Source organism: Microcaecilia unicolor, chromosome 6, assembly GCF_901765095.1.
Source record: "Microcaecilia unicolor chromosome 6, aMicUni1.1, whole genome shotgun sequence".
NCBI lineage: Eukaryota > Metazoa > Chordata > Amphibia > Gymnophiona > Siphonopidae > Microcaecilia > Microcaecilia unicolor.
The window spans coordinates 182,984,770-182,997,914 of record NC_044036.1 but is presented as its reverse complement, the minus strand read 5'-3'; the positions used below and the strand labels follow the sequence as shown (position 1 = coordinate 182,997,914).

The window sequence follows — 13,145 nt, the reverse complement described above, 5'->3', positions numbered from 1 at the left end:
CCGGTCTGGGACTTATGAAAAGTATAAGTACAGCTTTGTGGAGCACAAGACACGCTCTACTACAAGAACATGGTCTCCTCAGTTTTATACTACAGCAAAAATAATTAAGGAAAAAAACTCCAAGGGGAGAGAGTGTGGATTGTGAAAATATAAAGCCTGCTGTCCTCGGAGAATACAAGCTACAGGTAAGTATCTTCACTTTCTCAGAGGACAAGCAGGCTTACACATTCTCACAACTTGGGAATACCTAGCATCCAGGCTCACCTAAAACAACAAACATTGGTCAATTGGGCCTCGCAACAGCAACAAATGTCTGTGAAGCGTCTGTTTACGCTTTCCAAAAATACTAGGACTAGGGGGCATGCAATGAAGCTACAAAGTAGTAAATTTAAAACGAATCTGAGAAAACTTTTCTTCAATGTGTAATTAAACTCTGGAATTCGTTGCCGGAGAATGTGGTAAAGGCGGTTAGCTTAGCAGAGTTTTAAAAAGGTTTGGACTGCTTCCTAAAGGAAAAGTCCATAGACCAATCATTATTAAATTGGACTTGGAGAAAATCCATTATTTCTGGGATAAGCAGTATAAAACGTTTAGTACTTTTGGGGGATTTTGCCAGGTATTTGTGACCTGGATTGGTCACTGTTGGAAACAGGATGCTGGGCTTGATGGACCTTTGGTCTGTCCCAGTAAGGCAATACTTATGTACTTATGTAGATCAGCCTGAAACTATATACAATCTGAATGACAGTGCAGCCTGGGAACAAAATAAAATGAGCTTAGGAGGGTGGAGTTGGATTCCAGACCCCAAACAGATTCTGCAACAGTGTCTGCCCGAACCGACTTTCGCGTTGGGTATCCTGCTCAAGGCAGTAGTGTGATGTGAATGTGTGGACTAAAGACCACATCACAGCCTTACAAATTTCTTCAATAGAGGCTGAAAAGTGGGCTACCAAAGCAGCCAAAGCTCTAACATTATGAGCTGTGGCACGACTCTCTAAGGTCAGCCCAGACTAGGCATAAGCGAAGGAAATGCAATCCGCCAGCCCCGATGGTGACCCCCATCCTGTTGGGATCAAAAGAAATAAAAAGTTGGGCGTCTGTGGGGCCTGGTCCGCTCCATGAAGTAGGCCAATGCTCTCCTGCAATCAAAGGTGTGCAAAAGCTGCTTTTGCCAGGATGGGCATCAGGTCGGGGAAAGAATGTTGGGCAAGACAATCAACTTGTTCAGATGGAATTCCAACACCACCTTTGACAGGAACTTAGGGTGAATGCAGAGGATTACTCTGTTGTGATGAAACTTAGCATAAGGTGCACCCATCACTAAGGCCTGAAGCTCGCTGACTCTATGAACTGAAGTAACCACCACCAAGAAAAGTACTTCAGATTGCAGGAATTCAGTGGCTCAAAAGGAGCTTTCATTAGCTGGGTGAGAAAGATGTTCAGATCCCACAACACTGGTAGAGGTTTGACAGGGGGCTGTGACAAAAGCAAACCTCTCATGACTCAAACTACAGGCTGTCTAAAGATGCACGTACCTTCTATACGTTGATAGTCTAACTGCATTAAGGTGAACCCTTGCAGAGTCTGTGTAGGGCAAGTAAGGGGATTTAGGGCCTTGCTCTCACACCAGATGGCAAACCTCAGCTATTTGAAAGAATAACACCTCTTAGTGGAGTCTTTCCTGGAAGTCAGCAAAACCTGAGAGACACCCCCCCCCCCTAAAGACTCAAGGAAGCAAATTCTAGGCTCTCAACATCCAAGCTGTGAAAGCCAGAGACTGGAGGTTGGGATGTAGAAGAGACTGCTCATTCTGCATGATAGAGGGTCAGAAAACACTCCAATCTCCACAGTTCTTTGGAGGATAACTCCAGAAGTAGAGGGAACCATATCTGCCATGGCCAGTACAGGACAATCACAATCATGGTTCTGCAGTCTTGCTTGAGTTTCAACAAAGTCTTCCACTCTAGAGGTACTGGAGGATATGCATACAGAAGACCTGTCCTCCAACTGAGGAGGAAAGCATCTGACACTAGTCTGCCATGGGCCTGAAGCCTGGAACAAAACTGAGGGACCTTGTGGTTTACCTGAGTGGCAACAAGATCCGAGGGGATGCCCCAAGCTCGGAAGATCTTGCGGGCTATGCCCATATTGAGAGACCACTCATGTGGTTGCATTATCCTGCTCAGTCTGTCGGCCAGGGCATGATAAGTGGCTAGAAGGAACATGCCATGTTGGCGAGCCCAATGCAATATCCGGACGGTCTCCTGACACAGAGGGCATAATTCAGTGCCACCCTGCTTGTTGGTGTAATACATTGCAACCTGATTGTTTGTACAAGTACAATTTGATGAGACAGCCAATCTCTAGAAGTTTTTGTAGCGTTCCAGATCGCCCGGAGCTCTAGGAGATTGATATGAAGATTCATTTCCTGGGTGGACCAAACACCTTGGGTGTGAAGCCCATCTACATGAGCCCCTCCCACCCCCACCCTAGGAAAGATGCATCCAGCACTTTTTGTGGCAGAGGAATTAGGAATGAAGTCTGAGTCAAACTGGATTGAACAGTCCACCACTGAAGGGAGCATACAAGCTCTGGGGACACTTGAATGACATCTTCCAGGCTCCCCGTAGCTTGCTACCACATAGAAGCCAGGGTCATTTGAGCTGATCTCATGTGAAGACGTGTCATGGGTGTAATATATATACAATGTAGAAGCTATGTGGCCCAATAATCTCAACATCTGCCGAGCTGTGACCTGCTGAGAGGCTCTAACTTTGGAAGCGAGTGCGACAAGAGTGTTCGCTCACGTCTCCAGAAAGTAGGCTCAAACTTTGTGTATCAAGAAGGGCTCCTATGAACTCCAAATCGCTGGACAGGACAAAGATGGGACTTGGGGTAGCTTAAAACAAACCCTAGTAGTTTGAGCATCCGAATAGTGATCCGCATGGACTCCTGAGCACCATCCAAAGAGGTGCTCTTTACCAACCGATCGTCGAGATACGGGAACACATGGACTCCTAGTATGCGCAGCGATTTTGCAATTACCACTAGACCCCTGGGAGCTCACTCAAGGTCAAAAGGCAACATGTGGTGCTGGTAGCGATGTGTTCTCAGCTGAAATCGAAGATACTTTCGGTGGGCTGGAAGTACTGAGGGTGTGAGTATATGCATCCTTTAAATCCAGAGAGCATAGCCAATTGTTTTTCTGATTCAGTGGGAGAAGGGTGCCCAACCATCTTAAACTTTTCTCAGACTAGGAATTTGCTCAGGGCCCTTAGGTCTGGGATGGGATGCATCCCCCCCACCTGTTTAATTTTGCACAAGGAAGAACCTGGAATAGAATCCCTGCCCTTCCTCCCCTGGTGGAACCAATTCAATCGCATGGGCCTTCAGAAGGGCTGAGAGTTTCTCTGTTAGTACCTGCCCGTGCTGAGAGCTGAACGAATGAGCTCTCAGTGGGCAATCTGGAGGTTTTAGATACCAATTGAGTGCGTATCCAAGACAGACTATTTGAAGTACCCAAGGTCAGGGGTTATAAGGGGCCACCTTTCGCGGAAAAATTTCAGCCTCTCCCTGACCGTCACGTCATCGTGACAGACACTTTTACTGTGGCTAAGCTCAGCTGGAGCCAGTCAAAAATTCATCCCTTGCTTTGCCTGGGGAGCAGCAAGGGCCTTTGGTGTACGCTGTTGTCGTGAAGGGCGCTTGGGTTCAGCCCTGAGCAGGCTCGTGAGCCGAAGGGGTGTACCCACGTCTGACAGTAATAGGAACTCCTCCTTGGCTTATTATTTATTACATTTGTACCCCGCACTTTCCCGCTCATCGCAGGTTCAATGCGGCTTACATAGTAACAAGAGAATACAATCTATAGTAACAGAATGCAGAAGGCGCCAGTGGGACAGACAAAAGAGATGGTATCAGTATGTTTTTTGACCTCATCAACCTTCTCTCCAAAAAGGGGCATTCACCAACCTCTGCTAAACAAAATGTTCCCAAGTCAGAAACACACAATCATGAGTCTGCACATCGCTATACTCTGGGCAAAGATCCCAGATACCACATCAAAAGAGTTGTAAGTGCCCCTGGCCAAGAACTTTCAACATGCCTTCTGCTGCTTGACCAACTGGCGAAGTAACTTAGCCTGCTACGACAACTTGTGCGCCGAGTTTCGCAAGTAGACGCTTGTGAAGAGCTGGTACGATTGAATTCGGTAGATAAGCACTGAAGCCTGATACATCTTCCTCCCAAAAGAATCCAGGGTTCTAGCCTCTCTACCTGTTGGCACCTAATCATAGTCCCTGGAACTCCTGGCTCTTTAGAGAGCAGACTTCACCACCATGGAACTACTACTACTACTATTATTATTATTATTATTATTATTAAACATTTCTATAGCGCTACTAGACTGTGAGACAACCAAGGCTTGTCAAAACCAGGTGTACTCTAGATCTGGCACATGTATCAATCTTCTTGGGTATGACTGGGACTGACAGAGGGAATAACCAGTTCCTATGAAGACTTCCTGGAGTACCTCATGAAGAGAGACAGTCACAGCCTCCCCAGGAGGAGACTTGTAGTCCAGGAACATGAGCATCTTGGCCCTGGGCTCGCCCTCCACTTCCAAAGGAAATGAAATGGCATCAACCATTTCCTTAATAAAACAATAAAATGAAAGGCTCTCTGGAGGAGACCTTTCCTTTGAAGTGGAGGGGAGGGTTCAAAGGGAATTCCAAAGGCCTCATCTGAGGAAAAGTACCTTAGATCCTCCTCTGAATCCCATGAGCGCTTCCCTTCAGTGTCAAGACAGTACCTCCTGATGTGGAGGAACCATATCTCCAAGAACAGCATCGAGAAGTCAGTTCCCGCCTCAACTCCAGCAAAGCTTCCTTCATCAACATCGAGGGAGTACTGGCTTGGGTGGCACTTTACACTGGAGCTGCATGCGCTATTGTTGCTGAGGGTCAGTAGGCAGGGTATGCACAAGCACCCCCAATGCACACCATTGCATTAGGCCATCCAGCAGCTCAGGGAGCAAGGCCCAGATGTGCTCATTGAGGGCAGACACCGGAAAAGCTGGGGTGCCTGTTCAGGCGCAGGTTGCAGAGCTGCAGGGGTTGATACAGGAACAGGTGCAACGGCACCTCCTGTATGGAGGGGAAGCGGTCTTCCTGGTGTCGATGCTTCTTGGGTGCTGAATCCTTCGGCGCCCCAGAGCTCCCAACATCATGCATCAAGACAGATAGATGACGATGCTTCTTGGTCTTCATCTGAAGCGTGTCATTGAGGCTCCTCACTGCCAACGAGGATGACGTTGAATCCACACACTGCCTCGGGGGTCCTGCACAGCAAGAGACCTCGAGGCAGGTGGAGACCCACTCAATGCTTCACTGCTCTCAGTGTCTAAGGGTCTAGCAGCAGCCATGCTTACCGAAACTCCCGGTGCGACAGTCGGTATCAATGCCAATGCCTCTGACCTCGATGCCAATGTTGAGGAACCGGACTTGGCTCCAGAAATCCTCTCTTGTTGAGCCTCTCTAGAAACCTTCATGCAAAGTCAGAACACAGCTAGTGAGGCTATGGTCAGGCCCAAAACACACCAAAACTGGGCATCGTTCCCAAAGATTATCTGATTGCACCAGGTACAGCACCTTAAAGCCACTGGGAACCTTCATGGACAAGGGGCAAGGCATGCAAAAAATGACGGGAAAAAACCCAGCCAAAGTCAAGGCCTAAAAGCAACAGAACAAAATAGAAAGAAAAATTAAAACTGGCCAAAATAAACTAAAAATAAGGGAAAAACAAAAGGGGGTTCCACAACTGGGAACACAAAGCACAAAAAAAAAAAAAATTGCCAAAAAGGAACAAAAAAAACTCTTTTGGACCGAGCAATGTGAGAAGAGGTGAAAAAAACCCCCACACCCTCTCCTCACCGCGGTACAAGAGAATCAAGGAGACTGCATTCTCGCGGTAGAGCATGTCTTGCACTCCACAAAGCAATACTTATGCTTTTCATAAGTCTCAGACCGGACGACATGGGTCAGCATCACCCACTTGTGAGAACCTATATAAGCCTGCTTGTCCACGTAGAATATGGAAAACAATGGTAACCCCCAACAATGCATAAACAAAGGCTGTAAAGCAGGGTACTGGGTCATAACGGTGCTGTTTTGCTGTAAAAGCAGGGACCCAATTCTGAAACAAGTTGTCTCAGGTGCAAAACTTCCCTCTGTGCTATGCCGGAAAACGGAGAGAGACGATGATATCACCGGGGCGGGGGGGGGGGGGGGGGGGGGGGAGAGGAGGAATCTGTCAGATATGCTGCATGGTCGGATTAGTGAAGGTCAGATAATCGAGACTGTACCGTAAATAGTTATCCAAGAAATTTCACAAGCATCTGAAGTAGAGAAAAAGATGGAGGTTTAAAAGAATTCATCAATTTTGGTTCGGGACCGTGTTTTATTTTCTTCTCACTTGTGGCATCTCAAACTGGGCTTCCTGATTACCAGGATTTGCAGGCTACTAATCTCTGCAGAGAACAATGGTGTGGAATTTAGAGGCCCCTGTTTCCTCCCCCTGTCAAAAAAAAAATTTAGAAAGATTTATTTTTAAGGTGGAACATAAGGAGGTGGTGATCTATATGGGGTCATGTTCTTTGGGCGGGAGCCTTTTCCATCCATAGGTGCTGTGAAAGGTGGGGGAGGCTGATATGGAGGTGCATTGGGGTCTTCATCCCTCAGTGGGGTATATTCTCCTATGGTATCTTGATTCAATGGGGCAGTTTCTGGCATATTTTGGTTTGGATACTCAGGTGGTGGAAGAGGAGCCTTCTCTTCCTGAAGGATCAATGGCATGCTTGAGGAAGGTGGTGGCTTGGAGTCATCTAATTCATCTGCAAAAATAATAGGCACTCCCTTCTTGATAAATGTTGCCTGATCCTCAATGGTGAGCTTGCCTTTTCTTTTCTTGCGGTAACATATCATAGCTAGGATTCCAGCAAGGAGTAGAATGGCTGCCACTACCACTGCAGGAATTACTGTATGTAGGTATACATCATCCTCACTACTCTTCTGTGGATCTTTATCTGCAGCCAGAGTTGGAGTTGCTACTGAAGTTATACTCTCACCTTTGCGTACTGGAACAAACTGAATGTACCTACAGCTGCCTGTGCCAATCACAGAAATATTTATGGGCTTGAATTCTGGCTCCATAGTTTTGATAAAGAAATTGTGTGGATAACCATGGTCATCTGCAATTTTTTTACTCATGGCTTCTATCTGTTCTTTTGGACAGGGCTGCAAAGGAAGAGTATTGTTTGTCCAGTCCACTATAATAGAGCCACTGCTAATGTTCTGCAGAGTAATGGTGCTGCTATTTCTGTCCCCAAAAGCAACAGCTAATTTCTTGACTAACTGAATTTTTTTATTTATGTCATTGATCACTGTACTATGATCACCATGGAATTTAGCCTTGAATTTAACAACAGTCTCATTTGCATGTGGCAGTTCACCCACATGGATTTCAAAAGCATCCACAGTATACAGGCCGCCTTTGTCTGTAGCATACAGGAAACATTCATGTCTCTTTACATGACTGTGATCTGGTATGCCATACATAAGCTGACTAGTACTATTGAACTGTACCCAAGATTTTTCTTCCAGATTTGGCTGGTCCTTCAGCTTCAGAGATAGTTTCAATTTATCAGTAGTCCCATCTTCCTTATCAAAGAAAGTATCAGATGGAATTTTAAGCTCAAAATAAGTACCTACCCAAGCAACAACCCGGTCAATGTGGTTTTTGAGTTTTGGGCCAGTGTTAGGTTCATGTGCGTAGGGAACTCCACCAGTGGTGCTGCGTACATGGATTAAGGGGGATGTGGTTTCTATCTTTGTTGTAGGTGCTTTGGTAGTAGCATGGGGTTTGGGTTTAGGAGTTTTGGGTTTTCTGGTAGGTCGTCGTGTTGTAAAATCCGTAGTTGATGGTGTAATAGGTTTCATAGTAGTTACTCTGGATCTCTTTGTAGTGGGTGGTGTTATTGTAGCAGTAGGCTCTATATAACTAGGTCTAGATATTGTTGGGTGAATCTGGTCTGACACGGTACTGGTCGGTTCCATTTTGGTTGGTTGACTTGGCCCCAGAGTTGGAGTTTGAACAATAGGGCCTCTGGGTCTAATAGTAACTGTAGATTTTCCAGGTAATGGTATAGGTTCTCTGGCTGGAGGAGCAGTTGTTTCTGTTGGAGAAGAAACAGCTGGTGAAGTGGGTGTAGGAATAATTCTGACTGGTGGTTCCTGGGTGGCAGTTGTAGGTGGACCAATAACAGTCACTGGAGTAGGTGTTGCATTAATCTGCCTTCGTATCCTCTTTGGAATGTTAGGTTTCTTGTTAGCAATATGCCAGCCAACAACTGGATATCCAAGTTGGGCAGACATTGTACCTTCTTTAGCTGGTGTTTCCACAATGCTAATATTAGGAACACTATTCTGATCCAAAGAGCACCCAAGCTTCCACGATAGTAAGGCTCCATTTTCTACAACTTTCTTGGCATTTCCTGGGCCAGCCATGAAGGCAGACATGTCAAAAAGTTTATTATTTACAACTGGAACTAGTTTCATGTGATGCAGTTCTACTTCAGAGAATTTTCTCATTCTGTTTAAAAGCTCAAGTCTCTCCTTTGGTGTCATTTTAGTTAAGTCAGCATCCAGAATTACAGTCAGAATAGTTACTGGCTCATCTGCACCACAGGTGAATGGTATTATCTCATCTGTTTCATGTACAGATGCTCGCATGGATTGTGGCTCATTGTAATCTTCTGGATGAACCTCAACAGAGAAGACATCCGTGGCCTGTGGTACATAAGATCCATTGGATGCCAGATGCATTGCAGTCAATGAAATGTAGTGAACTCCCTTGTCTGTGTCAAGTGGAAGACCTTCCAAAGTATGAGACTCTAGTTCCCAGTGCAACCAAGATGGCAAAGTCTCCTTCCCAGCTTCAGACATCTAAAATAAATACATAAAAAAAGATCCTTAAAACAGTTACTTTTTTCTTTTATTACAGAGTTAACATTGGCGAAGTTTCTTCTCAATATTACATTTTAATTTCACTTTACTTATCTAGCAAGTATCAATTATATAAAAGTACACTGTCATATAATGACACTTCTTTAATAAGTAGGCCATACTTACACCAGTTCTTTTAGACATGTGGCAAATGAAGTAATATGGAAAAAATATGTCTTACTTGATAATTTTCTTTCCTTCAGTCTTAAAAGACCAGTCAAGAACCAGTGGGTTGTGTCCGTCAACCAACGGATGTAGACAGAAAAAGTAGTTCTTTGTGACTCACCCCTTAAGAATATCGTGCAGCCATAGAATGTTCAGTATTCCAAATAGCCAAGCAATGGTGCTCATTAACTGCCAGTCAATATGGAATAGGCAATAATACCTGACACATCATTTAACATGTACAGCAATAAGTTTCAAATTTTGATATACTGCTGAACGATAAGTACCATCTCAGCAGTGTGGATTATAATAAAACATGTAAAAGAAAGGAAAAATTTAATAGCAAGGTTTATGAAAGAGTAAACGTTTTGTTTACTTTATGGGAAACCAGCATCATTCCCTGCATCAGGGGTCTTTATGTAAATAAACCACAATCAAAAAAATGTTTTAAACTAGTAGCTTTTTAACCTTGACTTCGAGAGCCAAGCCTCTGCCATCACGACGAAAATGTTCCATGCAATGTGGAAACTCAAATGGATCAAACAATTCTTCCCAAGGGAAACTTTCCGTAACATAATTCAAACAATGGTACTATCACATGTTGACTACTGTAACGCCGTATATGCGGGACGCAAAGAACAGATCTTAAGGAAACTGCAGATCGCGCAGAACACGGCAGCTAGACTCATTTTCTGAAAGACAAGATTCGAAAGTGCTAAACCCCTATGCAAAATACTGCACTGGCTACCAGTCAAGGAATGAATAGCCTTCAAAATTTGCACTCTGGTCCACAAAATAATCCATGGTCAGGCCCCAACCTACATGACCGAACTTATCAACTTACCAACTAGAAACATCATCGAATCATCAAGAACGTTTCTAAACCTGCATTACCCAAACTGTAAAGGACTAAACTACAAATCAACATATGCATCCAGCTTTTCCTACATTTGCACCCAGCTCTGGAACGCTTTACCTAGAAACATAAGAACTATGAACACCCATCTAAATTTTCAAAAAGACCTCAAGACTCACCTCTTCCAGAAAGCCTACCCAGCAGAACCGAATTAATTCATGAACAATGCATCCCATCTTTCGATCTAAGAAATGAACAATACCCCTTCCACATAATCCTATTACTTCAAACTGTACGAATTTTACCACTCCAGTTATAATTAAGTGTACTTCTACCCTTATCCTACTCTGTATTGCTCACTAGAAGCTGTAGTCCCATCCCTGGAGACTTATCAGCCTCACTGGGATTACTTCTCTCTAGTATGCTACTATATATTCGTCCCAGAGTTGTATTCTCTTTTCCGGAACCCTTTCAGCTTCCTTGCACCTACTGTTACTCTATTTTCCACTCTGTATATATTCCTGGAGTTGGTACTCTCCTCTCCGGAAACTGTAAGCCACATTGAGCCTACTGCTATGCAGGAAAATTTGGGATACAAATGTAATAAATACATTTTTGATAAGATGGCTCTAGTCATATTACGTGGCAAGGAGATCCACAATGTAGGTCCTAATATACTGGAAATTTACAAAGTAGATCCAAGACAGTTGATAAGAGGGCACTGCTAGCAAATGTTGGGAAGAATGTAAAGATTGTACAGGTTAACAGAGAATTAAGTTACATAAAAAGAATAAAAGAAAACCTAATGCGAGTGTATTGTACATAATACATAAACGGTATCCTACCTGATGTAGGTAAGCAGTGTTTACTTTTTAATAGTGGTGTAAAGTGATTATGTTGCTTGGCATTTGTTATTAATTTTAAAGTGGTATTTTGAACTAGCTGAAGTCTTTTTTTTTTATTATATCTTTTTTGTCTACTGCCAGTAAGGGAAAATTAGGTTCTTACCGTGATAATTTTCTTTCCTTTAGTCATAGCAGATGCAGCCATTACAGATGGGTTGTGTCCATCAACCAGCAGAGGGAGATAGCACACTTTTTTCAGTGCCTCATACCAGCTTGCTCCACTGCCTCTCTTCAGTATTTGAAGCTTCCAAAGCAGTATGGCAAACCTCAATGTGAATAACATGAGCTTTCCTCACAGCAAACGATGGCCCTACAACGAAGGGCATTAACTCAGAATGGAGGGAATGAAACATCCTCCCGGAGGGCATAAACTCATCCTCCACTGAGACATAACTGGAGGGAATAAACTCATCCTCCCGGAGGGAATAAACTCATCCTCCAAAACAAGAAACTGGAGGGAATTAAATCATCCTCCTTTAATTGAACAAGAATCCTGAAGACTGTTTTCCGACTTTCTCCCAAGGACGGAATCTCCAGGAAACACGAACAGAACCTGAAATAGATTTACAGCAGATAGCATCAGACAGGGAGGGATCATGGCTGCATCTGCTATGACTAAAGGAAAGAAAATTATCACAGTAAGAACCTAATTTTCCCTTCCTTGTCATCAAGCAGATGCAGCCATTACAGATGGGATGTATCAAAGCAATCCCTAGATAGGGTGGGAACAAGCCACACCACGCACCAGCACTTGCGCTCCAAAATGCACGTCCCTCCTGGCAGCCACATCCAGCCTGTAATGTCGGGCAAAAGAGAGCTTAGAAGTCCATGTTGCTGCACTACAAATCTCTTGAAGAGAGAGTGCTCCAGTTTCAGCCCAAGAAGAGGAAATTCCTCTAGTGGAATACGCCTTAAAGGCATCAGGCGGAGGCCGGCCGGCAAGCAAATAAGCTGAAAAGATAGATTCTTTAAGCCAGCGGGCAACAGTGGCTTTAGACTCTGGAGACCCTCTGCGAGGACCTGAAAGCAAAACAAACAGATGATCAGAGGTCCTGACAGAGTTAGTAACTCGCAGATACTGCAGCAGAGTCCTGCGCACGTCCAGCAGGTGCATTTTGCCCAAAAGATTCTAGAAACTCCTCCTCAACAAAGGAGGGCAAGAAAATAGGTTGGTTTAGGTGAAACGCTGAAACCACCTTAGGCAAGAAGGAAGGCACGGTCCGAACCGTGACCCCGGACTCTGAAAACTGCAGAAAAGGGTCTCTACAGGACAGCGCCTGGAGCTCTGACACCTGTCTCGCCGAAGTAATGGCCACTAACAAGACGGCCTTCAGTGTCAAATCTTTCTCTGAAGCACGCCGAAGCAGTTCAAAGGGAGCACCCTGAAGGATCTTCAGCACTAGCCCCAGGTTCCAAGCTGGACAAGGTGCACGCACGGGAGGATGGAGCCAAAGCACCCCTCTAAGAAACCGTGCCACATCCGGATGAGCAGCTAAAGACACGCCTTCAACCTTGCCACGCAGGGAGGCCAACGCTGCCACTTGCACCAGCAGGGAATTATAGGCCAAGCCTTTTTGTACACCATCCTGCAAAAAGTCCAGAATCAGCGAGACAGGAGCCCGCAGGGGTGTGATCTCTCTGGAAGCACACCAGACTTCAAACTGGCGCCAAATCCTGGCATAAGCCACGGAAGTGGAACACTTGCAGGCTTGCAGGAGAGTGGTAATTACTGTATTGGAATAACCTCTGCCTCTCAATTGCGCCCTCTCAATCGCCAGGCCATAAGACCAAATCGGCCGGCGTCCTCCATGGTCACCGGACCCTGTGACAACAGGTTGGGAACCAGAGGTAACTGAAGGGGATCCTCTATGAGCATCTGTTGGAGGTCCGCATACCAAGGCCTCCTGGGCCAATCCGGGGCGAAGAGAACCACTTCTCCTGGATGCAGCCGAATCCGCAGGAGCACTCGCCCTATCAAGGGCCACGGAGGGAACACATACAGTAGGAACGGAGGCCAGGGTTGAGCCAAGGCATCCAACCCCGCCGCGCGAGGATCTCTCCGTCTGCTGAAGAAGCACGGGACTTTGGCATTGGTGCTTGTCGCCATTAGATCCATCACGGGCTTGCCCCACTTGGCACATATCTGCAGGAACACTTCGT

The 13,145-nt window shown here is 45.3% G+C and overlaps 1 protein-coding gene and 1 long non-coding RNA gene across 2 annotated transcripts in view; one reads left to right on the top strand and one right to left on the bottom strand.

The window, feature by feature from the left end:
• Positions 1–3,335: 3,335 nt before the first annotated feature.
• Positions 3,336–12,832, top strand: LOC115472025. The gene is made up of 4 exons (XR_003942454.1): positions 3,336–5,129; positions 6,143–6,150; positions 10,447–10,448; positions 12,820–12,832. It is a non-coding gene; the product is annotated as an uncharacterized LOC115472025 (long non-coding RNA).
• The window catches only part of DAG1 (dystroglycan 1), a 126,651-nt gene continuing 119,801 nt past the window's right edge, over positions 6,296–13,145 (bottom strand). The window contains exon 3 of the mRNA XM_030206056.1: positions 6,296–8,999. Within this exon, the coding sequence (XP_030061916.1) occupies positions 6,606–8,999 (2,394 nt within the window). The 3' untranslated portion in view covers positions 6,296–6,605. The remainder of the gene's footprint in view (positions 9,000–13,145) is intronic.